Raw genomic sequence first — 26,461 nt, 5'->3', positions numbered from 1 at the left:
TCCCCCTCACGTTTCTAATTAAGTTTTTATTTTGCTTTAGGTTTTTCTGTGACTGTGGTGCTGGAACACTGTCTAATCCTTGTACATTAGCTGGTGAGCCCACTCATGATACAGATACACTATATGACTCTGCTCCACCTATAGAATCTAATACATTGCAGCACAACTGAATTCCTTCCCTAAAGAAAAAGTCCTGCCATTGTAACATCATAACTTAAAACATTTTTTTGGAAGAAGACTTAACATATTTGCCCATGCTACAGGAAGAGACTGTATTAAAAATGGATACACAAGGTCAGTTGACACTATGAAGCTCAAGCTACCAAAAAGAAAGTGGCAATATATTGACTCAGGATCTCAAAGCTGGGTGTTTTAGCATTACTGTGTAAAGACTTGAAGGGACAGAAGTGAAGAAAATAAGCTGCAATTTTGTACAGATACCAACTTCTGAAAAGCTGGTGTTTTTACAACTAGCATTGAATGCAGTCCAATTTGCAGTAGTAATCTTCAATAGACAAGCAGCTTTGTTGCTGCCTTTATGGACATGGGTACCAATTGCTTTTGTAATATGGTAAAAATGTGAGCTAGCACTTCTGCGTTCCTTTTGATTTTTTTTTAACATGTATTCAGATTGAGAAATATGATTTTAATGCTTTAATCTCATGTAGTTTGTTTTTAATTTCAAGCAAAATCTTATTGTACTTGAATGTGCCCTGTTTTGTTAGCACACCTAGACTTGCTGTAACTGTACTCATGTCCCAGTATGTACGTTCTTTCTATGAAAGAGAAAACACTAATCTTAAATTATATCCAGCAATGTTTCTGGTATCCTTTAAGAAAAGTTAAGACTATTATTTTCTTCCCTTTCCTGTGCAGCATTCAAAATCACCCCTAGAAAAAGTGAGTGTTTTAATGAGACTTCCTAGGAAGGGATGCACTGTAAAACAAAAGTATTCTTGTAACTCAGTTTTGTGAAAGGTAAAAAAACTACTATGTTTTAAAGTACACTTTAGAAAGTCTCTTCAAAACAGTCCTGTATTTGAACTCTGTTCATAGTTTTTTTTTGAACAGTTTAGACAAAACTGCTGGAAATTAAAACAATTTCCTGCATTAAGCTGAGACAAGTATATATACAGCCCTATACAGTTTCCTAGCTTTCCCTCCCCCATTTATGTGTATTGGTGACAGTGGGTATAAAACAGCCTGAAAGTGTATGCATGTACCATAACATCTAGACTTAATATATTGTGGAGTATTCAATAACCATTATGTAGAAGGTAGATAAGAATTAAAAGGGTTTAATTTCCTAGAAAGAAAATGGAAAAATGGTCATTTTTAAAAAATAAAGTTTATTAGATCATAATGTTGTCTGAATTTACCAAGTTTGTCAGAAGTCAACTCAAAGCTTCCAATGTAGTCTATAATTCCTTAATCAAAGTCAGCAATTTATGGACAGCTTCAGCATCTACAGTTGACCTTTCACTAGCCAGGCAAACTTCCCTTAAAATTAAAAAAAAAAAAAAAAAAAATTTGTTTTTCATAGTGCATCCATCCCTCCCACTTTTACTGTTTTTATGAAACTTAAGGTCAGTTATAATTCCATTATAGTTACCGAAATAATCGTAGAGACTGATTCATCTTCTCAAATTCTCTTGCTTTTCTATGTCCCTTTTGAATAACTTCCTCTGGGAGATTAGCAAGCCTTGCTGCATTAAAGCCATAGCTTTTAGGACAAGCTCCCTTAATGAATTTATAGAGGAAGGTAATAGTCTCCTGGCTGGGGTCTTCACATTCATTTTCTACCATGCATGCCTTAAGAAAGAAAAATATTAGCGATACATGTGCTAGCAACAGAAGGGCCCTCTCAAAAAACCGAATTTGTGGAAAAAAACTATTTGCACATACCATATGTCCTAAGCGCACAGCAACATTTTGAGAATAATCTTCTACTAATGAATGGTAGTGAGTTGAAAATAATGTACGACATTTTATAGTCTCAGCAAGTTCTTTAACAACTGCATTTGCTATTGCTGTCCCATCAAATGTTGCAGTACCTCTTCCTGTTTAAGTAAAATATGCATAAGGATGTAACTCAAGGGAATTAAAATAAAAATGCTAGGACAGAAAAATAGCATCTGTTAGTATATCCATGTCTAAAAGCATTCTATAAATAGACCTTGTTTAGCTAAACAAGTCTGCTTAGCAGCCCATGGGGAGTGAGGTTTCTTTTAAATACAGTATCGCTCAAGGTCAGAAACTTCGTGAGTCCTGTTAGTGTTCTCATCCCTGTATTATGTTTTATTATAATTTGTTTTATTATAATTGAACAACGTAAGGCCTAGTAATTATTGGTAATCAAAAGCCTTTCACAATATCACCTTTTATCTGCAGCTATGGGTCTGTGCCATAATGGTGAGTGCATGCTCTAAAGACAGTCATATTGTTTAGATGTCCTTCAGATAATCTTCTAGAAAAATTCTTTGGACAAATGTTTGTAAGATAGCCTTCAAATGAAAAGTTTAATGTCTTACCTAATTCATCCACAAGCACCAGAGAATGTGCTGTTGCATGCATAAGTATGCTGGCAGTTTCACTTAATTCAACAAAAAATGTACTTTCACCTAAAAAAAAAAATCACAAATGCAAATCATATTATATAAATTCTTTTAGGTTATATAGCTATCATGAGCTACACATATTGGTATAAAATATTAAATCTCATTAAGAGACTGTACAGTGATTGGCCGGGCACGGTGGCTCACGCCTGTAATCCCAGCACTTTAGGAGGCCGAGGCAAGCAGATCGCCTGAGGTCAGGAGTTCGAGACCAGCCTAACATGGTGAAACCCCGCTTCTACTAAAAATACAAAAAATTAGCTGGGTGTGATGGCGTGTGCCTGTAATCCCAGCTACTGGAGAGGCTGAGGTAGGAGAATCACTCGAACCTGGAGGCAGAGGTTGCAGTGAGCCAAGATCATGCCATTGCACTTCAGCTTGGGCAACAAGAGCGAAACTCCATCTCAAAAAAAAAAAAAAAAAAAAAAGACTATGCAATTCTTAAAAAGTGGTGTTTTTAAAGTAACACCAGAAAAATCAAACATTAGATTTAAAAGGCTCACATACAAGAAGCAAATGTCTTTTATCATATCTAAATGAATGAATGAGAACTTAGATGGGAAACAAAAAACTCACCTGACATTATTCTATCTGAGGCACCAAGTCTAGTAAACACTCTATCAATCGGTGTGAGCCTGCACACTTCAGCGGGGACATAACAACCCATCTGGGCCATTACAGCTAATAAGCCAGCCTGTGGATGAGGGAGGAAAAGGTCTTTTATGACTGTTAACAAGAGTTTTATAGACAATAAACTTTTGTCTTTCTTATGAACCCTTATGTAAGAGCTAGGCACTCTAAAAAAACTTTCACAATCCTGTGTAGGTTGGTTCTATTCTGAAATCCATTTGCTAAAATGGAGAAAGTTGAGGCTGAGAGAGACAAGAGGCATAGGGCCTCACTGGCCTTTAAAACATCAGAGCCTGCTTACTAACCCCACTACCCTAGTGATTCTCAATGTTGGCCAGAATAGAATCACCTAGGAGCTCTTTAAAACTACTAGAGATGCCTAGAATCAATTCCAATCAAGAGAATCCATTTCAGGATGGAATCTCTGCACCCCTTTTTTTTTTTTAAACGTTGTCACAGGTGATTCTGATTTAAAGAAAAAATTTGGAAATCACTATACACACTATACTGCCTCTCTCTAGCAAACTAGGTGAACAGAAGTATACTATAATGCAGGAGAGCAGCAGGGACCAGCCAATTACTACTTCTATTTCTTACAACCTTTTAAAAATACAAAAAAACTTTACAAGTTCTGTGGCTGGTCAACCCCTGGTTATAAAGGGAAGATAAATACAATGCCGTAAGAATTTTCTTAAAAAATGAGCTAGGCATGGTGGTGCACAACTATAGTCCCAGCTACTGGGGAGCAGGAGGATGGGTTGAACCTGGGGGTTCGAGGCTGCAGTGAGCTGTGATGGCATCACTGCACTTCAACCTTGGCAACAAAAAAAAAAAGGGCCAGCATGTAATCCCTAAAGAGCAGTTTCCAACAGTTGCTAGAGGTCATGAACTGTATTTGCTTTCTTACCTAAGTTGGCCATAGGCTGTTCACATGAAGCATTTCTGCAAATGAGTCTAATTTAAGGATAAACCTGTAACATTTCATCTTTTCATACAGCCTTTGTATTTTTGTTCATTATGACTATACCTACCTTCTGAGGAAATGAATTCAAGTCAAAGAGTCTCAAGACCTGAATGACTGACCTCCTTCCCCTTTTTAACATATATTCCCCTTAACATTAAGCAGAGATGTTTCAGGTAAATGCTCACTTTTATAACACAGGGAGTATTTCCCTTTGCTTTCTATTAAGTCACTGGCTGAATTTTATGTAACTGTGTTTGGAAAATGATCACCTAAGTATGTTGTTCCTAATGTCACAAATGACTTTCTGATAACAAAACCTTAAGAAGCAGTTACCTGTCTCATGAGTGTAGACTTGCCCCCCATATTTGGTCCAGTAACAAGCACACAATAGGCTTTGCCATTTTCCTGCTCCTCTTCCTCACAGCCTATTAGAATGTCATTAGGAATAAAATCATCTCCAAAAAAAGTCTTCGTGATGCAAGGATGGCGTGATCCTTTAAGCTCTAAGAAGGGGGGGGTATCTTCTGGCAAGAGAATTACTGGGCGACACATAGGACCATCACCTCCTCGACTGTAGTTAGCCAGGCACAGTAAGACATCTGTTAAAAGAGAGGGTAACAAGTGAGGCTTCATCTTTGGAGGTTTTATCAGCTTAAGTGTTTTACAGGTCTTCATTATAACACGTTTCATTGTAAGAGAGAACTTTCAATTACAGTCCAAAGATCTGCCCCCTCAAAATACATCTAACATCTGGACCAGAGAAGTGCCAAGGGAAAGCTAAAAGAGCAGAGGCCAGGCACGGTGGTTCACGCCTGTAATCCCAGCACTTCAGGAGGCCGAGGCAGGCAGATCACAAGGTAAGCAGTTCGAGACCAGCCTGACCAACATGGTGAAACCTCGTCTCTACTAAAAATACAAAAATTAGCGGTGCCTAATACAGGTGGCACATGCCTGTAATCCCAGCTACTCAGGAGGCTGAGGCAGGAGAATCACTTGAACCTGGGAGGCAGAGGTTGCAGTGAGTCAAGATCACACCACTGTACTCCAGCCTGGGCAACAGAGAGACTCTGTCTCAAAAAAAAAAAAAAAAAGGAGAGAGACATGCTACACTTAGGCCTCTTACTTAGCAGAATGTGCCAAAGTTGGCACACTGATATTAAAACAATCTCTGAAGACTGGTTTTTGAACGCCTGTGCTGAGGAAGGATTTTAAATTACCCAGTAACCAAATGCAACACACTAAAAGGAAGTGTATTATTCTGTTCCATTGGATATTTGTGTTCAGATCAAAATAGTGTTGTATTACTGTGTTACAAATTCAGGTGAACTACAGTTATTTAAAAACAAAAACAGGGCTGGGCGCAGTGGCTCATTCCTGTGATCCCAGCTCTTTGGGATATCAAGGTGGGCAGATCGCTTTGAGGTCAGAAGTTCAAGACCAGCCTGGCCAACGTGGTAAAAACCCTGTCTCTACCAAAAATACAAAAATCAGCCAGGTGTGGTGATGACCACCTGTAGTCCCAGCTACTCAGGAGGCTGAAGCAGGAGAATCGCTTGAACCCAGCAGTTCGAGGCTGCTATGAGCTAGTCATCCCATTGTACTCATCTGAAAAGAACAAGACCCCATCTCTAAAAAATTTAAAAAACATATACAACATAAACCTAAACTATAAAACAGCAATGCTTCCAGGTAATGTTGGCCATGACATTTAAAGAACAAAATTGTTTATGAAGTTGAGATGGTTGCCAAATTGTAAATTCCTAACTCAGGGCTTTGAAAAATCAATTGCAGGAAAGAATCTTCGACAATTTGGCTAAAGAAAAAAGGAACGACTGACCTTTTAAAATTGTAAGCAGATGGACTCACTGAAATACAAGGGTTGTAATAAAATGAAATTTTAAAATGATGGATCAACAGATAGTGTAACAAAGCACCTTGAAACAGTATTCACCAAATAAAAAGCTCAACTAAAAATAAAATTTGATCTAAAATAAAGTCTGTCTCATGAAGTATAACACATTTTAAAATCTTTTGGGCTAGGTGCGGTGGCTCATGCCTATAATCCCAGCACTTTGGGAGGCTAGGGCGGGTGGGTCACCTGAGATAAGGAGTTCAAGACCAGCCAGGCCAACATGACGAAACCCTGTCTCTACTAAAAATACAAAAAATGGCTGGGCGTGGTGGCTCATGCCCATAGTCCTAGCTACTTCGGAGGCTGAGACAGGAGAATCGCTTGAACCTGGGAGGCGACAGTTGTAATGAGCCAAGATCGTGCCATTTCACTCCAGCCTGGGCAAGAGCGAGACTCCATCTTAAAAACAACAAATCTTTTGGCCAGGCCCAGTGGTTCATGCCTGTAATCCTAGCACTTTTGGGAGACTGGAGGAACACTTGAGGTCAGGAATTTGAGACCAGCCTGGGCAACATAGGGAAGCTTCATCTCCCTTCCCCCACCAAAAAAATAAAGCGGGGCAGGCAAGTGCTTACCTATAAATCCTAGCTACCTAGGAGGTAGATATGAGAGGTCTGTCCTGGGTAACAGAGCAAGACACTGTCTGAAAACAAAAACCTTTTATTCAATTTAATTAAAGACTTAAGAAAGGGCCAGGCGCAATGGGTCATGCCTGTAACCTCAGCACTTTGGGAAGCCGAGGCAGGAGGATCACTTGAGCCCAGGAGTTCAAGACCAGCCCTGGCAAACCGTGAGACCCCATTTCTCTACAAACATTTAAATATTAGCCATGCATGGTGGTGCGTATCTGTAGTCTCAGCTACCTGGGGAGGCTGAGGTGGGAAGATCATTTAAGCCTGGGAGGTCAAGGCTGCAGTAGCCGTGGTTGTGTCACCATACTCTAGCCTGGGTGACAGAGCAAGACCACGTTTCAAGACTGAAGAAAGGCCAAAGGGCTACTAAGATAAAAGCGAGTTTCAGGTGAGTAACTTAAATTGCTGTGGGCAGCCTAGTCAGGATGCAACTATGTATATGCATGTCAAAATATGTACCATATATACCTTGTTACTTATGTTTAGGGATAATACACAGCTGGCATAGAGCACTACGTATCAAAGCCTGAGGAACAAGCTTGTTCAAAGTCTTACCCAACACTGCGATACACTCTACAGCAGACTGCCAGTCCTTGTAATTTTTATCAAAGTTATAGAACAGTCGCCGCATGCAGTCCTTCAATGATACATCTCTCCGTTCTTCGGCATTTATGAGATTAGCCAACTTCTTCTCAATAGTTTTGGTCCAGTATCGTTTACAGCCCTTCTTGGTAGATTTCAATTCGTATTCTTCTGGCAAATTGCGAGTGGTGAAATTCTCAGGAATTTCCAACTGGTAACGGTTCCTACCAATCCCCCAATAGACTATGGTCCTACAGCCAATTCTGTTGCGCTGTTTCTCTAGGTAGTCCAGGAGGCTCTGTTCATTTTCTCTTATGTCAGCAAGAGCTTGGTCATAATCAGAGTCAAAGCCTGCTTTGGGAGTAATAAGTCCAGTCTTTCGAGCCTTTTCATGGTCAAAGGCTGTATCCCATCGGTTCAGTTCTGTAGTCAAATCAGGAAAACGGCCTTCAGGATTTTTTGTCTGCAGAGAGATGACCTGCTTAAGGATTTTAGACTTAAAACCATCAATGACTTCTTCCATGATCCCTATAATTTTACACATTACTTTGAATCCTTCCAGAGCAGAAAGAAAATCAATGATCTTTTTTTTGCTGTATGTAGTTTCTTCATACATTATAGCCCTGCTATCTGGATGGTTCTGACTCTTCAGGGGAGACCCAACATTATGAATTTTACTGAGTAGTCTCTCAAGATCTGGAAGCTTCTTTAGAAGCTCTACAACTTCGGAGATTTTGTCAGGCACAACCATGAGGTCTTCTATGGCATCTAGACGATCATTGATAGCATAAGGGCTACAGAGTGGGGCACAAAGCCATTGCTTTAGGAGCCGCTTACCAAAGGGAGTATGGCAAGTATCAACCCTCTCTAGCAGGGTTCCTTCAGTAGAACCGTTTGTTCCATTCAGAAAAATCTCCAAGTTGTTTAATGTTACTGCATCTAGCACCATTCGTTGATAGGCTTTGGTGAAGATAGCACCAGATCTTGTAGTGCTGACTATGTCAGAATCCAAGGGAATATATTCTTCAAAATTAGCCATTGATAAAAGCTCCTGATCAATAAGGCATTTTTTGAGGTAGAAGATACAACCACCTAGAGCAGAGAGGGCCAATTCACTTTTCTCTCCTGGTGTCAACCCAATGGAATCTGACTCTGAAGTCATACCTTTAAGCACCTGGGGTAACATCACCCCAATGTCATCACTTAGCTTTTCCCGAAAATATCCTTCCTCAAGGAGAGTTCTCAAAGTTTTGGATGCATCCCAAAACTGGGAGCCAGGTATCAGACCTTCCTGAAGAGAAGAGGACAATGAACTCTTTAAAATTGTTTTCGTTTCCTTTGAGAGATTTCCTTTTTCAAATAAGACTTGTACTGGGGGATAGTGTGCCACTAGAGTCCTAAATCTCGAACAATGGCGATCATCTGAAAACTGACCTATGAAAAACTTTCCCAGTGAAGTATCAACAAAGCACACACCATATGCACGAGTATGGCCAGAAGAATCTTCCTCTTTTTCTTTGAGGCTAAGAAGATACTTACTGTAGTTCTCAGAGGGATCACCTTCCAGCACACTGTAAGTCTGTGTACCCTTGGTAATGATCCTACAGATCTCCCTCCTCACCACTCTATCATACTTGGATATATGTGCCATCTTTCGGCATCGTGCCTCCATCATTTCCGGAGTCTCAGTCTGTTCCACTCGTGCTACTTTATAGCCCTTCTGCACCAAGGAGTCTGAATAACGGCCAAATGCAATTTCAGGAAAGCCAGAATGGGCCCAGTTGCCTTTCATGAATACCAGCCCCAGTTCACTGACTCCAATAAGAGCATCCATGTGGTACAGTTCATAAAATTTCCCCACCTTATAACAGATGACAAGATCAAAGTTCTGAGACTTAATCTGCCACCACTTCCTCATCCCAGGAGTACAGGAATTGAGGAAATCCTCAGGCACATAGAGTGTAGATGCATTAAAATCGGGGTGATCAGGCCGCCTCCTGTGCTCATCTCTTCTCTTTTCCTCCTTAAGCCATTCTAAAGTTTCATGATACCAAACAGTAGGGCGACTACTGTCATCACCACCTCCACTAACGTGGGCTTGGGATTCAGAATTTTGAGGGGCAGAGAAAGCACTCAAAGTATTCTTGGTTTCTGATGAAATGCCAGTTGCTCGTTTGGTGGCTGAGGGCATTTCCTTCCTAGAACTTTTCCTTTTAAGAGAGCCATTTCCAGTGACCACTCTCTTCCGCTTTCGAGCAACTTTGACAGGGCTGTTCGGGCCTTCACTCTCACTATCCCCCACTCCACTGCTTATTTCATCACTGCTTCCTTCCTCCTTAGTGTCTGGCTTAAATTCCACATCAGAGCCACCAATGTCACTCTCAGAGTCTGATATGACCCTTCGTTTTTTTATTTGGCGGCTACTTCGCCTAGATCCTTGTGTCTTAGGCTGTACTTCCTCTTCACTCTCAATTTCATTATCTTCTTCACTCTTATCTGTTACATAAGTTGTGCCTACCTGCCAGGAAAGAGTATTTAAAAACAAATCAAAATTTGGAAAACCATAATATAGACAGTTAGACTTATGATTTTTTGACTTTATAATGGTACCCATGCAGCCACTCTGTTTTTCATTTTTAGTACAGTATTCGATAAATTACATGACATGGTCAATTCCTTATTATGAAATAGGCTTTGTGTTACATGATCTTGCCCAACTTTAGGCTAATATTTAAGTGTTCTGAGCATGTCTGAGATAGGTTAGGCTAAGCCCAAGCTACAGTATTTGGTAGGGTAGGTGTATTAAACACGTTTTTAGTTTATGTAACCCCATCATAAGTTGTGGAGCCATCTGTACTACTGTAAATTCTCTTAATATGCTGCAACTTCATATACCAAAAAAAGAACCCACCTCCAGAAATTAGAAACTTCTCAATGAACATCAACTTCAGTTTCACCTGACATTAAAACAATTGTCATTTTCCATGCCAATAGTTCTCCTGCAAACATGGTGGAAAAAAACTCTCTGGACTTGCTGTAAGTGTGGCAGGCGCCAACCCCACCCCACAAAGTGACATAATACAAGAAGGGTAAGGATTCTCTGCCCACTGAAAGCAGCATTATGAAGGAAGCAGAGTGGGTATGGGGGTAAGTCGACTCTCTGGCTAAAAGACTAAAACTACAAAAAAGATTGCGCTGAGGCTTGAGTTTGAGTTCAAGTGCAATTCCAAGGGAATGCTATTAAGAGATGCAAGCATTTTGAACTGGGAGGAGCTAAGAAGAGAAGGCAAAATGATCCAGTTCTAAGCCTCATCTTTCATTTTACTATGAAGACAATAACATCTTGAGGTTATGTTCAAAAACACAAAGTGCTGCACCGGGCACAGTAGCAGGTGCCTGCAGAGAGACTCGCTGAGCCCAAGAGTTCAAGGTCAGCCTGGCAACACAGTGAGACCCCATCTCTAACTACAGGATTAAGTGATTGCTGTCATGGGAGTTCTATTTATGACAAAGCTGTTGGCATGACCACATATCATCAATATCAGGAGGTGATGTCCTCATTAATAGCATAAGAAAGAAGTAAGCAACTTATACTGATTCTAGTGTTTGCTCTTCCACAATTGACTGTCTCAACTCAGGCCTAGCACATTCACCTATTATGATCTCCCTCATTTGTTAAACCAGTATTAGGCTAGATGATCTCTGTAGCTGCCATCCAGTTCTAAACCTCTGATAACGTTATGATCCTTCGTTTCAACCTTAAAATTAAAATATCCACTTTATCAACTTGCTTATTCCCTATTTCATCTATTGAAAAAGGAACAAAACTTGAAACTGAGCTCAGTTATAGATGAATGTCTTTTAGGATGTAGCTCATTAATTTGATAGATCAGAGAATAATGATCTTTCGGCTTCCCTGGACCACACTGGAAGAATTATCTAGGCCACACATAAAATACACTAACACTAACGATAGCTGATAAGCTAAACAACAACAACAAAAAAAAAAATCACAAAATGTTTTAAGAAAGTTTACGAATTTGTGTTGGGCTAATTTAAACGCCGTACTGGGTCACGGACTGGACAAGCTTGTTCTAAATTAATTATTTTTTCACTTCCGTAACTTTTTTTTTTTTTTTTTTTTGGTGACAGAGTCTTCCGGGCTGGAATGCACTGATACGATCTTGGCTCACTACAACCTCTGCCTCCCAAGTTCAAGCAATTCTCATGCCTCAGCCTCCTAAGTAATTGGGACTACAGGTGTGTGCCACCATGCCCAGCTAATTTTTGTATTTTTTACAGAAACAGAGTTTCACTGTGTTGGCCAGGCTGGTCTTGAACTCGTGTCCTCAAGACATCCACCTGCCTCAGCTTCCTAAAGTGCTGGGATTACAGGCATTAACCACTTACAGGCATTAACCACCACACCTGGCCCCTAACAAGTTTTAATTCACTTTATCCATGACCATTAAGGTTTGAGCCAAGTGTATTTCAAGGTTTATTTAACATCTATTCTTACCAATGCAAAATACAACAAAAAAAGTTTTAGAATTAAAAGCATAAAGCTGGGGCTGAGCGCTGGGGCTCACGCCTGTAATCCCAGCACTTTGGGAGGCCAAGGCAGGCATATCCCTTGAACTCAGGAGTTTTAGCCTGGGCAACATAGCAAGACCCCATCTCAATTTTTTTTATAAAAAGCATAAAACTGGATAATTAATTTCTAGGGCCTGACTATACCCTTATACATGTATTACTCCATCTTTACTGTCCCAAGCTCTCTACTTCTTACCAAAATGGTACTACTTCTTGCTTACCCTGCCAGTAGGTTTGAAAACGTAAGTAAAAAGGATGCTAGCTGTTGAGATTCTAAGTAACCTAACTTATCCTACAGTCCAGGGAAGTACAGAAGTATGCATGTATATATAATAAAATAATACAACTGGGCGCAGTGGCTCATGCCTGTAATCCCAGCACTTTGGAAGGCCGAGGTGGGCAGATCACAAGGTCAGGAGTTCGAGACCAGCCTGGCCTATATGGTGAAACCCCGTTTCTACTAAAAATACAAAAATTAGCCGGGCATGGTGATGTGTGCCTGTAATCCCAGCCACTTGGGAGACTGAGGCAGGAAAATCGCTGAAGCCAGGGAGATGGAAGTTGCAGTGAGCCTAAATTATGCCACTGCACTTCAGCCTGGGTGGCAAAGTGAGACTCTGTCTCAAAAAATAAATAAATAAATAAATAATAAAAATACATTAAAAAAATTAAAAAAAAAAAACATATATATACACATATATAAAACAAGGTATCTTGTTAATCCACCCTCCCCCTTTCTTCCCCCATCACCCTAACATAAATAACAACTGAATGCTTGCAATTGTCCCACCTCCATCTCTTCTTCCTCTTCTGGCTCTGAGGGCTCATCACAAACTGCCAATTCAAGCCTCTTAATCTTGTCTTTATTTAAGGCTTCATCTGCACGTTGCATTGCTCTCAGTATTTCAGGCTTTGCACTGTAAAAATGACCTCCCTTCTGGGCTTCCTTTGATTTTGAACCTAGAAAGAAATGTATTTATAAATAATAAGGGCTGGGTACAGGGGCTCACACCTGTAATCCCAGCAGTTCAAGACCAGCCTGAGCAACACAGCAAACCCCATCTCTATCTTAAAATATATATATGCCAGGCATGGTGACTCACGCCTGTAATCCAGCATTTTGGGAGGCTTATGGGGGCAGACTACTTGAGGTCAGGAATTCGAGACCAGCCTGGGTAATGTGGTGAAACCCCATCTCTACCAAAAAAATACAAAAATTAGCCGAAGGTGGTGGGTATGCACCTATAGTCCCAGCTACTTGGGAGGCTGAGGTGGGAGAATCACTTAAACCTGGGAGGCAGAGGTTGCAGTGAGCCGAGATTGCACCACTGCACTCCAGCCTGGGCAACAGTGCGAGACCCTGTCTCAATGGAAAAAAAAAAATTGTGTGTGTGTGTGTATATATATATACACACACACACACACACACAACTTGTGGACACTTGACTCAACCTACAACATTTGCCCTAATGAACAAGAATGACAACAATTAAGTATAATTTGTAATGCCCCATTACTTTTTATTGATATAGATAGATCAATAAAGCATACAAGGAATACATATTGAGGGAAAAACTACTGGTGAAACTAAAATCATCAATTTTACTTCCCTGAAGGTGCCCTATGGGGTCACCCAGGACTTAGTCTCTCTTCTAATGACCTGGGTGTACAGCCCAAAACAGGTAGGGCATACCTCTTCAAGTGAGGCAGAAGATTTAAAAGGGGTTTGAGAACCTTTCTTAAAAATTTACTGGCTGGGCACAATGGCTCGTACCTGTAATCCCAGCACTTTGGGAAGCCAAGGTAGGCAGATCATAAGGTCAGGAGTTCAAGACCAACCTGACTAATACGGTGAAACCCCGTCTCTACTAAAAATACAAAAATTAGCTGGGTGTGGTGGCACATGCCTGTAGTCTCAGCTACTCGGGAGGCTGAAGCAGGAGAATCACTTGAACTCAGGAGGTGGAGGTTGCAGTGAGGCAAGATTGCACCACTGCATCCCAGCCTGGGCAACAGAGCAAGACTCCATCTCAAAAATAAAAATAAAATAAAAAATAAAAACAAATAAACAAAAAAACACTTCAGGAAGACAAAGACTACACTGGCAGTTACATGCAGCTATGATAATATGAGTCTGTCCCAAAGACAACTAGATCAGATAAATCTAAATACATAAAAGAATAACCAACCAATGTGCTACTTTAAGGGGCCTTCACATTTTGAAAGGGTAGCCCCGTTCAGACTCAATGTGTTAAAATTTATTTCTCACAACAGTTCGTTCCACCAAAATACAACTTTAGGGCTGGGCGTGGTGGCTCACACCTGTAATCCCAGCACTTTGGGAGGCCAAGGCGAGTGGATCACTTAAGGTCAGGGGTTCAAAAGCAGCCTGGTCAACATGGTGACATCCGTCTCTCGTAAAAATACAAAAATTAACCAGGCATGGTAGTGCATACCTGTAGTCTCAGCTACTAGGGAGACTGAGGCGGAAGGATCACTTGAACCCAGGAGACAGAGGTTGCACTGAGCCAAGATTGCACCACTGCACTCCAGCCTGGGTGACAAAGTGAGACTCCATCTCAAAAAAAGAAAAAAGAAACTGCCTCCCAGGTTCAAGCAATTCTCCTGCCTCAGCCTCCTGAGTAGCTGAGATTACAGGCATGCGCCACCATGACCAGCTAATTTTTGTATTTTAGTAGAGTCGGGGTTTCACCATGTATGGCCAGGTTGGTCTCCAACTCCTGACCTCAGGTCATCTGCCCACCTCAGTCTCCCAAAGTGCTGGGATTACAGGCATAAGCCACCACATCTGGCCTTATTGATCTCTTTTTAAAGTCATTCTGGGCTGGCCCAGTGGCTCACGCCTGTAATCCCAGCACTTTGGGAGGCTAAGGTGGGCGGATCACTTAAGGTCAGGAGTTAGAGACCAGCCTGGCCAACATGGTGAAACCCCAACTCTACTAAAAAATACAAAAATTAGCAGGGCCTGGTGGTGGGCACCCATATTCACAGCTACTCAGGAGGCAGAGGCAGGAGAATCGCTTGAACCCAGGAGGCAGAGATTGTAGTGAGCTAAGATTGTGCCATTCCACTCCAGGCTGGGTGATAAAGCACGACTATTGCAAAACAAAATAAAAGTCGTTCTGCCAAATATTTTTTTAAATCTCAAAATTGGTCCTAGAAGAAACTTTACATATCATCTGGTTCAATAAGAGATCATTTTATTCATTTATTATTTTATTTTATTTATTTTTGAGATGAAGTCTCACTCTGTTGCCCAGGCTGGAGTGCAGTGGCGCGATCTCGGCTCACTGCAACCTCCACCTACCAGGTTTAAGCAATTCTCTGCCTCAGCTTCGCGAGTAGCTGCGATTACAGCTTATTTTTGTATTTTTAGTAGACATGGCATTTCACCATCTTGGTCAGCCTAGTCTTCAACATCTGACCTCGTGATCCACCCGCCTGGGCCTCCCAAAGTGCTGGGATTACAGGTGTGAGCCACCGCACCTGACTTTTTTTTTTTTTTTTTTTTTTAAAGACGGAGTCTCACTCTGTCGCCCAGATTGGAGTGCAAGGGTGTGATCTCGACTCACTGCAACCTCCACCTCCTGGGCTCAAGCGATTCTCTTGCCTCAGCCTCCCAAGTAGCTGGGATTACAGGCATGTGCCACCACGCCCAGCTAATTTTTGTATTTTTAGTAGAGACGGGGTTTCACCATGTTTGCCAGGCTAGTCTCGAACTCCTGACCTCAGGTCATCTGCCCACTTTGGCCTTCCAAAGCGCTGGGGTTACAGGTGTGAGCCACTATGCCGAGCCCCAATGCAACCCCAATGAGATTCATTTTAAATACAAGTAAACGGTATCAGAAAATAAGTTACTTTAGCCAGATCACCCAACTACTTGGGAGTCTGATGCAGGAGGATCACTGGAGGCTAAGAACCACCCTGGACAACATAGCAAGACCTTCATCTCTTTAAAAAAAAAAAAAAAAAAAAAAAAAATCTATTTAAAAATTAGCCAGGTATGGTGGCAGACACCTCTAGTCCCAATTACTGAGGAGGCTAAAGCAGGGGGGAATCACTTGAGCCCAGGAGTTCAAGGCTCCAGTGAGCTATGATCCCAACACTATACTCCAGGCTGGGTGACCAAGTGAGACCTCCATCTATTGAAAACAAAACGAAAAAGTTGGCTGAGCCCGGGGACATGGTGGCTCATGCCTATAGTCTCAGCACTTTGGGAGGCTGAGGCGGGCGGACTGCTTGAGCTCAGGCAGGAGTTTGAGACCAGCTTGGGCAACATGGCAAAACTCTGTCTCTATTTCTTTTAAAAAGATTAAAAGAAAAAACAAGTTACTTTGCTTGGCCAAGATTATATGACAAGTTGGTAGAAGAGAGAACAAAACTTCCCAATCCTCTTTCCACCTGTATGTCAGATCACCATTTAGATTTAATTTTAGACAAAATGTCCCCAACCCTTTTTTGTAGGATGAGCACTATGATGAAAGAGTATGATTCTGGGAATTTCCCAGTTATGTGGGAAACTGACCCTTGTTCGGATTTTACAACACTGAGTTCAACAACGTACTAGACTGGAGACTCTTGGGAGGCCGAAGTGCGCAGATCACCTGAGGTCAGAAGTTGGAGACCAGCCTGGCCAACATGGTGAAAACCCATCTCTACTAAAAATACAAAAATCAGCTGGGCAGCCAGGCACAGTGGCTCACGCCTATAATCCCAGCACTCTGGGAGGGGGAAGTGGGTGGACTACTGGAGGTCAGGAGTTCAAGACCAGCTTGGCCAACATGGTGAAACTCCGTCTCTACTAAAAATACAAAAAATTAGCTGGGCATGGTGGCGTGCACCTGTAATCCCAGCTACTCGGGAGGCTGAGGCAGGAGAACCACTTGAACCCAGGAAGTGGAGGTTTCAGTGAGCTGAGACTGCGCCATTGCACTCCAGCCTGGGCCAAAAAAGCAAAACTCCGTCTCAAAAAAAAAAAAAAATAGCCAGGCAACGTGGCATGTGCCTATAATCCCAAGCTACTCGAGAGGTTGAGGTAGGAGAAACTCTTGAACCCAGAGGCAGAGGTTGCAGTGGGCCGAGATCGAGCTGCTGCACTCCAGCCTGGGCAACAGAGTGAGACTCTGTCTCCAAAAAAAAAAAAGAGAATTTGTGCAAGAGATGATGGGGTGCACCTAGCCCAAGTGAAGCTAAACGTGCAGGGCTGTTGATGTCTGTGATAAATAAGACTAGACCTGGGAAGAGAAAGTTATGGTTCCAGGAGTTTGGTGTGAAATTCAACTCAGATGTGCTCATGAGTGAGTAGTTTGGAGGCCAGGTAGTGTGCATCTCCATCTTTCCTAGAGAATGTCGCTGATCTATAGGCTATGTATCCTGATGACATTAACTTTATCTTGGACTCTTCAAGATGGGGGGACAGTTTAGTTTACCGTTATTATATTAAGGGTATAATACTGCTGTAAGTCACTCAAAGGACAGAAATAAAAATTCCATTCTACAAAACAAAACAGCTAAAGATCACGTTATATCCTTTTCCCATGCCAGCAGCTTTCACAACTACCACCCTTGCAATTTACTGGGGTAAAATACACTTAATTTCACCATATGGAAAAAAGTCTGTCTCTCTCTCACACACACACACACACACACACACACACACACACACACACACACACACAGCAGTAGTGACTCTTACCTGTATATGGCTTTAAAAGTCTTTTGCTAACCCAGCCCCTTGTTGGGCTGTCATCAAAAAACTGTACATGAACACGGACTGATTTCCCTTTCTCGCGGATGAATGTTCCATCAAAGGGGTGGTTGTAAACCAGACAAGGCCACCAGGGGTAACCCTCCATCTTGGCCCAAACCAAATCTCCTGGTGAGAAGTCACAACTGTTGCCAAAAGGAAATACATAACTTAGTTAATATTTGGTCAAGTTTCCTTAAAGGCAGTTACCTACAAATAAACAATTCCAAGAAAGGTATCATTAAGACTCCTTTGAAGTCTTCTGGCATTAATATTGAAGCACAGAAATTCTAGAATAATTTTTAAAGTCACACATTCAAGTCATTTTAAAAATGTAAGCAAGCTGATATCATAGTGCATATTTAATTATGAAGACAAACACAAATATAGTTATGTTATTAGGGTAAGAAACTTACTCAGAATCAAAGTTTAAAAACCATGGCAGAATTTTGGTATAATGCTGATGGCAGGAAAAAGGCATGGACTCACTGTATATGCTCTCCAAATTAATAGCTCCTATACAATATGATATGTACATATCAGAAACAGGATCTAACTCACAATATTATTATAAAGCATACTGATTATATAATTTACTAATTAAGTAAATTATCTAATTCATTAGACTTGCTTGGAATCTTTCTCACTTACAATCCTATGTATTCTGAAAGCTACCTAACACTCTATTACCCTCCCCCTACAAACTAGTTTTGCGGAAAAACTCAAGTCAACAAGTGAGTGCCTAACGTGCCAGAGTATATATATTGCTACAAAATCAAAAACAGATTTTGAATCTTCACAAAAATAGATTTAGCCCTGTGAGTTTTCAGGGGCAGGGGGGAGGAATCTAACAAAATACAGAAGAGCTGCTTGTCAGTGATGGAGAGGCCACAAACTGCTGATAATCCCTGCCTAAGTATTAGATACCTAGGCCTACTTAAAGGTTTCACTGAATAACTTCAAAATTAAAAGAGGCACACAACAAGAACATTTTAGACATTTTAGAATAACAATTAGCCAATTGAAACCACATGATTTTGACCCAATCATGAAATAAGTCTCCCTTTCTTCAAAAAATGTAAGTATAGGCTGGGCGCAGTGGCTCACGCATGTAATGTGAGCAATTTGGGCGGAGATCTCTTGGGACCAGGAATTCAAGACCCGTCTAAGCAATGTAGTAAGGCATGGTCTCTACTTAAAATTTTAAAAAATTAGCTGGTTATGGTGGCACACACCCCTGTAGTCCCAGCTACTTTAGAGGCCAAGGAGGGAGGATCACTTGAGCCCACGAGTTTGAGACCAGCCTGGGCAACATAGTGAGTCCTCGACTGTACAAAAAAATCCAAAAAAAATTAACCAAGTGTGGTGGCACGCACCTGTAGTCCCAACCACTAGGGAGGCTAAGACAGGAAGATCACCTTAGCCTGAGGGGGTTCAGACTGCAGCAAGACCCTATCTCCAAAAAACTAATAATAAAAATAAAATAACTCAAGTCTCTGACTGAGACCTGAAAGGCATGTGCAAGAAGGACCTCATTTTAAAAGTTTTATATCTATAACTATAATATGTAATCAAGTTTTCTTTTTTTGGGGGGGGGAGGGCGGTGGGCAGGACAGGTTCTTACTCTGTCACTCAGACTGGAGTGCAGTGGCGTGATCTTGGCTCACCAGCCTCTGCCTCCTAGGTTCAAGCGATTATCCTGTCTCAGCCTCCCGAGTAGCTGGGATTACAGGCGTGCATCACTACCTCGCAGCTAATTTTTGTATTTTTAGTAGAGGTGGGGTTTCACCATGTTGGCCAGGCTGGTCTTGAACTCCTGACCTCAAATGATCCACCTGCCTCAGACTCCCAAAGCGTTGGGATTACAGCGTGAGCCACCACACCCAGCCTTCTTCTTCTTTTTTTTTTTTTTTTTTGGTGAGACAGTTTTGCTCTGTCGCCAAGGCTGGAGTGCAACGGCGCTATCTCAGCTCACTGCAACCTCCACCTCCCCGGTTCAAGCGATTCTTGTGTCTCAGCCTCCTGAATAGCCAAGACTATAGGCACGTGCCATCACACCTGGCTTATTTTTGCATTTTTTTGTAGAGTCAGGGTTTTGCCATGTTGGCCAGGCTCGTCTCAAACTCCTGACCTCAAGTGATTCACCCGCCTTGGCCTCTCAAAGTGCTAGCATTACAGACATGAGCCACCACACCCAGCCAAATAAAGTATTTTTAACATGTAAGTTAAGCATTCTAGTTTTATTCCAAAGTAAATACAGTAGGCTCAACAAACGTATCCTTGGGTTCCAGTCCAGATTCAACCAACCTAGATTAAAAATTTTAAATCAAAAATTTAAAACCAATAAAAAATAGTGGCCAGGTATGATGGCTCATGCCTGTAATTCCAACACTTTGGGAGGCTGAGGCAGGAGGACAGCTTGAGCCTGGGAGGTTAAAGGTGCAGTGAGATGTGATCACTGTACTGCACTTTAGTCTGGGCAACAGGGCAAGACTCTGTCGCAAAAAAAGGAAAAAAAATACAAAATGTAAAATATAGTTGAACAACTGATTTCATGGCATTTACAGTGTATTAAGCATTGTAAGTAATCTAGAGATAAAGTACAGGGGAGGATGTGTATAGGTTATATGCAAATACTACATTTCATGAGGGACTTGGACATCCAAGGATTTGGGTATTCACAGGAGGGTCATACAACCAATCCCCCTCAGATACAAAGGGAGGACTGTAACTTTAGTCTTAGAAAAGGGCTGTTACGGCCGGGCGCGGTGGCTCAAGCCTGTAATCCCAGCACTTTGGGAGGCCGAGACGGGCGGATCACGAGGTCAGGAGATCGAGACCAGCCTGGCTAACACGGTGAAACCCCGTCTCTACCAAAAAATACAAAAAACTAGCCGGTCGAGGTGGCGGGCGCCTGTAGTCCCAGCTACTCGGGAGGCTGAGGCAGGAGAATGGCGTAGACCCGGGAGGCGGAGCTTGCAGTGAGCTGAGATCCGGCCACTGCACTCCAGCCTGGGCGACAGAGCAAGACTCCATCTCAAAAAAAAAAAAAAAAAAAGAAAAGGGCTGTTACCTTGGAACTCTGTCATGTGTAAAATGCAGTACAAATTGTTTTAAATGATGTATGAGGTCTCATGCTTTAAAAGATCACTAGAAAAGAATTATTTCATTTCTAAGCAAGCAATTAAAAAAATAATGTCTTCAATTTGTTTACAAGATAAATGTGTATCCTCACTAGGAAAAAAATGTTTGTGTGAAAAGCTGAATCCAACCATTATCAGTTTTGAAATAAATTCCTTTTTGAAATAAAATGTTATTAGAAACATAAGCATTTAAACAAAAAATTGGCCGGGCGCGGTGGCTCAAGCCTGTAATCCCAGCACTCTGGGAGGCCGAGGCGGGTGGATCACGAGGTCAGGAGATCGAGACCATCCTGGCTAACACGGTGAAACCCCGTCTCTACTAAAAAAATACAAAAAACTAGCCGGGCGAGGTGGCGGGCGCCTGTAGTCCCAGCTATTCGGGAGGCTGAAGCAAGAGAATCCCTTGAACCCGGGAGGTGGAGGTTGCAGTGAGCCCAGATCACGCCACTGCACTCCAGCCTGGGCAACAGGGCGAGACTCCACTTCAAAAAAAAAAAGGAAAAGAAAAGAAATAGCAGTAAGCTATAAAATGCTAAGACTAAAAATTTTAGTAATATGCAGTTCCTCCAATGCTAAAAAGCTTGAAGAAAAAGAGTACTACTGAACATCCTGGGCCCAGGAAACGGTGGTTTCTGAGCCAAAAAAGATAATTAAATGGATAGTAAAATGTATTGTGTAACAAAACTAAAATCTTAAACATTTCTCAAAATTTTTCTTCACTCAATGCTAGCAAAGGAATTCTTTTTTTGTGTGTAAACTTGAATTCTTTAAAGGTAATTTTAAAATTTTACCTGTGGTAATCCTGCAGTTTTCAAGAATGCCAAAACAGGCCAGGTGTGGCAGCTCACACCTATGATTCCAGCACTTTGAGGGGATCTCTTGAGAGCCCAAGAATTTGAGACCAGTCTGGGCTACATAGTGAAACCTTGTCTCTAAATTTAAAAATTAGCCAGGTATGGGATGGTGTGCACCTGGGGTCCCAGCTACTCAGAAAGCTGAGGTGGGAGGATCGCTTAAGCTGGATAGATCGAGGGTGCAGTGAGCTGAGATCTGCCACTGTACTTCAGCCTGGGCAACAGAGCAAAACACTGCCTGCCACCACCGCTCCTGCCCTCTAAAAACACCTTAAATTATGATTTTATGATTTTGCAAGTGCTTTTAAAGCTTTAAGTGATGTCTTAAATGTCTGGTATTCTTGGGGTTTTTAAAGACAGTGGGGAAAAATGTTAAGAGGAACAGCTGACAGGTCACAAAATAAATGTAAAAACTTTGATATAATAAGTAATGACCTTGTCTAAATATACACTAAACAGACCTTTTGAATTTTGTTTTAAAATTACATTATTTTTGCTTTCTCTTTAGTCCATAATTTTGGTGTCAATTACTAGTTGTTCCTAAAATATATAATCAACATTTTCACCAACTTTTTTTTTTAATTATTTTTTGGCAGACAGGATCTCACTCTGCCACCCTAGCTGGAGTGCATGGCATGATCTCTTTGGCTCACTGCAAGCTCAACCTCCTGGACTCAAGTGATCCTCCCATCTTAGTCTCCCAAAGACCTGGGACTACAGGCACACGCCACCATGCCTGGCTAATTTTCATATTTTTTGGAGAGACAGGGTCTAGCCATGTTGGCTTGCCTTGGCCTCCCTAAGTGTTGGGATTACACACATGAGCCACTGTGCCCAGCCTTCCTGTGGATTTCTTAAAACTTATAGAAACATTAACCACAGAGAAAATAAAAGGACAAATTCCACATTATAATCAATAATTTGTTCATCAAAAGATGCCATAAGGCTGGGTGTGGTGGCTCACACTTGTAATCCCAACAGGTTGGGAGGCTGAAGTGGGAACATCGCTTGAGAGCAAGAGTTCAAGACCAGCCTAGGCAACATAGTGAGACCTCTATTATTCAACAACAACAAAACTATAAACTAAATGAAAGAACTCATTGTGGAAGAAGACATTTACATCACACACAACTGACAAAGAACTAGGAAAAAAAAGAAACAGCAAAAGACAAACACTTCAGCACAAGAGGAAATCTAAATGACAAACATTAAAAGATGCTCAGCCAGGCGCGGTGGCTCACGCCTGTAATCCCAACACTTTGGGAAGCTGAGGTGGGTGGATCACCTGAGGTCAGGAGTTTGCGACCAGCCTGGCCAACATGGTGAAACCCCATCTCTACTATAAAAACAAAAATTAGCTGGACGTGGTGGCAGGCACCTGTAATACCAGCTACTTGGGAGGCTGAGGCAGGAGAATCGCTTGAACCCAGGAGGCAGAGGTTGCAGTGAGCCAAGACCACACCACTGCACTCCAGCTTGGGCAACAAGAGTGAAACTCCGTCTCAAAAAATAAAAAGATGCTCAACATGTTTTAAGGCTTAAATGATTCATGAAGCAAGTCCAAATGTCTCTGTAGCTCATCAGACTGTTCATGATTGGATCTCTGCTTAACTTCTGCAATGTTCCCTCCTCCTCCTTTCATCCTACCCACCATTTGCAGACCTTCCTCTTCCTGAACCAGCTTCCCACTCTCACTATAATCTGTCTAACCCTATTTTTGTCCTTCTGGTTTCGGTTTACAGAGCTGAGAGCCTAGCCTGACCCACATCCTCTCCGTCCCCTTTCCACTTAGGAGTCTAGAATTGCCTCTTTGCTTTGTCCTGTTCATGGTTGAATCCAGGATCCATAATGCCTAATGCTGTGCTCGGCAATGATCTAGACACTGTAGTTTCTTTAGAAACCTAGTATCAAATGCCCATCTTTCTTGAATACCCTGGAATCCTCTCCATAATGGGAGGTGAAGTATATACAATGTTTGATTTTTACAAGTATCTTAAACTCAAACCTCAAGAAACAAATAACATACGCTATTCAATATGAATGTAAAGTACATCCTTACAATAAATAGACCCATTTGGTTTGGATTCAACAATCAATTCATGCTCAGGTAAACAATATATCATGCTTTTCTAACCATGAGTTTGTTATTGCGGATGCTGGCTCTGTTCCCCACAAGCAGATTCTACTAATGCACAACTACCTATATTTAAACTGCGGAAACCAGTCGCTTAAACAAGAGTAACACTATAATTACACTTAGAAAAATCTCAGAATTCCTTTAAGACACTTTAAACTGGATTTAAATGGATTTGAAATCCATTATTCAAGAGCACTAACTAGCGGCCAGGCACGGTAGCTCATGCCTGTTATCCCAGCACTTTGGGAGGCCGAGGTAGGTGGATGATCACTTGAGGTTAGCAGTTCCAAGACCAGCCTGGCCAACATGGTGAAATCCCATGGTGAAAAATTAGCCGGGCCGCGGTGGCGCACACCCTTAATCCCAGCTACTCCGGAAGCTGAGGCAGGAGAATCGCTTGAACGCAGGAAGTAGAGGGTGCAGTGAGCCGAGAAAGCGCCACAGCACTACAGCCTGGGCGACAGAGCGAGACTCCATCTCAAAACAAAAACAAAACAAAAAACACTAGCTGGCTCTCTTAAATGAGTTATTTTTTCTGAGCCTCTATTTTATTTGTTCAAATAGCCAAATAGCTACCATTAAACTTTGTGTTTAATATCTGGTCAACGGCCGGGCTCGGTGGCTCATGCCTGTAATCCCAGCACTTTGGTAAGCAGAGGCGGGCAGATCAAGAGGTCAGCAGTTCGAGACCAGCCTGGCCAACATAGTGAAACCCGTCTCTACTAAAAATACAAAAATAAGCCAGGAGTGGTGGCGCGCACCTGTAGTCCCAGCTACTTGGGAAGCTAAGGCAGGATAATCTCTTGATCCCGGGAGGCAGAGGTTGTGGTGAGCCAAGATCACGCCACTACACTCCAGCCTGGGCAACACAGCAAGACTCCGTCTCAAAATATATATATGTATCTGGCAAACAGTAAAAGCGAGCTTTTCAAAATGTCACCCGCTGCCCGGATAAAAAGCCCTAAACAGGCCGGGTGCGGTGGCTGGCGCCTGTAATCCCAGCACTTTGGTAGGCCGAGGCGGAGGGATCACCTGAGGTCGGGAATTCCAAGACCAGCCCGACCAACAAGGAAAAACCCCCGTCTCTACTAAAAATACAAAATTAGCTAGGTGTGGTGATGCATTCTTGTAATCCCAACTACTCGGGAGGCTGAAGATGGGGAATCGCTTGAACCAGGGAGGCAGAGGTTTCGGTGAGCTGAGATCGCGCCATTGCACTCCAGTCTGGGCTTGAGAGAAACTCCGTCCCAATAAGGAAAAACAAAAAAGCACTGAACTGCCCAAAATGTGAGGACAACTCCCGGCCGGCTTCCCCAGAGTCGCGTCCACACATCTTTGACCAGGGCCCGATTAAGGCCTCTAAAAACTCACCCTCAACTTCGAAAAAATTACAATGCCCCATAAAAATTACACTGTTTCATAAAATAAAATATTTTCCACTCGACACGAATTTCCACGTGCGTCAAAATATAGCTTCTATTTTCATTTGTGTCGGTGCACGTGGTCTACCTACTGGAGGACCCAGCCCGGTCCCAGCACTTCGGCTTCCCTCGGCCCCGCCCCGCCCGCACCCCGCCCAATCAGGCCCCGCGGTCCCCATGGTGACACACCCCCCGCGCTCACAGCTCCTGGCCCACCCCCTCGGCCGCCCCTCACCTAGGGCGAAGGCCCACCGTCCCCAAGGCGTCTAGGCGACCGCGACTCTTAACTACCCAGAACTGTCTACCTCGATCGACTACTGGAGCCGCAACTCACTGTCTCCGCGCCGGCCGAGGAACCTCCTTTTGCACCCCACATCACCTGGCTCTCGGCGTTAGCCCTCCCGCAGGCATTCCTCCTTCCCGCCACCCCGCCCCCCGCACCGCCCACCAAACGGGACCCGCGCCTTCCCCTTCTGGCCCCACCCCCAATGCTCCCACCTCCCGGGCCCCCGCCCCAGCCGGAGCTGCGCGGGTCGCCCCTTCCTTCGCCCAGCACCCCCACCTGGCGGGACGCGTCTCCTCCTTCCAAAAGGCCCGGACTCTCCGCGTCTCCCCTGCAGCCTTCTTCCTGCACAGCCTTTCTCCTCCGACCGTTTACAAGCTACACCCCCAAATGCTCCAGATTCGACCCCTGCACTCCTTCAAGCCAACTCTGCGGTCCCGCCTCCTCCGATCCCAGGGCCAGGCCGTGCAGCCCCCAACCTCCTGTGCGAGTCTCCCCTCCCCGGGTTCCGAGCGCCCCGCCGCTATGCCCCCGCCTTCGACCCCACCCCCACTCCGCTACCTGGTGGGGGCCGCAGGCGCTGCGGATCTCCGCAGCCCTCCGTTGAGGTTCTTCGCCTTAGGTGGCGACGCGGAGCGCGCCGAGGGCCTGGGCCCAGGCCCAGCCTCGCTCCAGGCCGCATCCTCGCCTAGGGAAGGAGAGGCCCCGGGGACAGCGGCGGCACGGCCGCCTTCGCGAGAGGCCCTGGCCGAGGCCTTGTTGGAATCACTCAGCGCCGGAGACTTGGGGAAGAAGCTGTACAGGGTGCTCTGTCGCGACATAGCGACAGCTGACAAGGCCCAACCGTTCTGTCGGACGGAGCGCCGAAACGCACCGCACCTACCGCGCGGCTCCTGCTGGCGGGAAACCTGGGGGGAGGCGCGCTCCG

General features: G+C 43.2%; 2 protein-coding genes across 4 annotated transcripts in view; one reads left to right on the top strand and one right to left on the bottom strand.

Annotated features, from left to right (window-relative positions):
- FBXO11 (F-box protein 11) overlaps positions 1–1,363 on the top strand; it is a 99,406-nt gene extending 98,043 nt beyond the window's left edge. For both annotated transcript variants that reach the window (XM_007970708.3, XM_073022955.1), the window contains exon 23: positions 41–1,363. In XM_007970708.3, the coding sequence (XP_007968899.1) occupies positions 41–170 (130 nt within the window). In that variant the 3' untranslated portion in view covers positions 171–1,363. The remainder of the gene's footprint in view (positions 1–40) is intronic.
- On the bottom strand, positions 1,330–26,461 carry MSH6 (mutS homolog 6). Of its 2 annotated transcripts, none has more exons than XM_007970706.3 (10): positions 26,095–26,461; positions 17,645–17,841; positions 12,719–12,888; positions 7,309–9,853; positions 4,543–4,808; positions 3,192–3,309; positions 2,532–2,621; positions 1,906–2,060; positions 1,613–1,812; positions 1,330–1,500 (listed from the first exon to the last, which is right to left on the bottom strand). In XM_007970706.3, the coding sequence occupies exons 1-10, from the start codon at positions 26,352–26,354 to the stop codon at positions 1,419–1,421; spliced, it is 4,083 nt and encodes a 1,360-aa protein (XP_007968897.1). In that variant the 5' UTR covers positions 26,355–26,461; the 3' UTR covers positions 1,330–1,418. The 2 variants fall into 2 exon arrangements, with proteins under 2 accessions (XP_007968897.1, XP_072879055.1); XM_073022954.1 differs by having other exon boundaries at positions 26,118–26,136.

Source organism: Chlorocebus sabaeus, chromosome 14 (assembly GCF_047675955.1).
Source record: "Chlorocebus sabaeus isolate Y175 chromosome 14, mChlSab1.0.hap1, whole genome shotgun sequence".
In the NCBI taxonomy this organism is placed as follows: domain Eukaryota; kingdom Metazoa; phylum Chordata; class Mammalia; order Primates; family Cercopithecidae; genus Chlorocebus; species Chlorocebus sabaeus.
Note: the sequence above shows the minus strand (reverse complement) of the source record. Positions and strands in the feature narration are given on the sequence as shown.

Excerpts from the sequence above, each read along its gene's own strand:
- MSH6 (XM_007970706.3), bottom strand. The coding sequence starts at position 26,354 with ATGTCGCGACAGAGCACCCTGTACAGCTTCTTCCCCAAGTCTCCGGCG. Across the intron at positions 12,889-17,644 it reads ACTTTTAAAGCCATATACAG|GTTCAAAATCAAAGGAAGCC; the intron begins GTAAGAGTCACT and ends ATTTCTTTCTAG. Across the intron at positions 1,813-1,905 it reads CTGTGCGCTTAGGACATATG|GCATGCATGGTAGAAAATGA; the intron begins GTATGTGCAAAT and ends TTCTTTCTTAAG.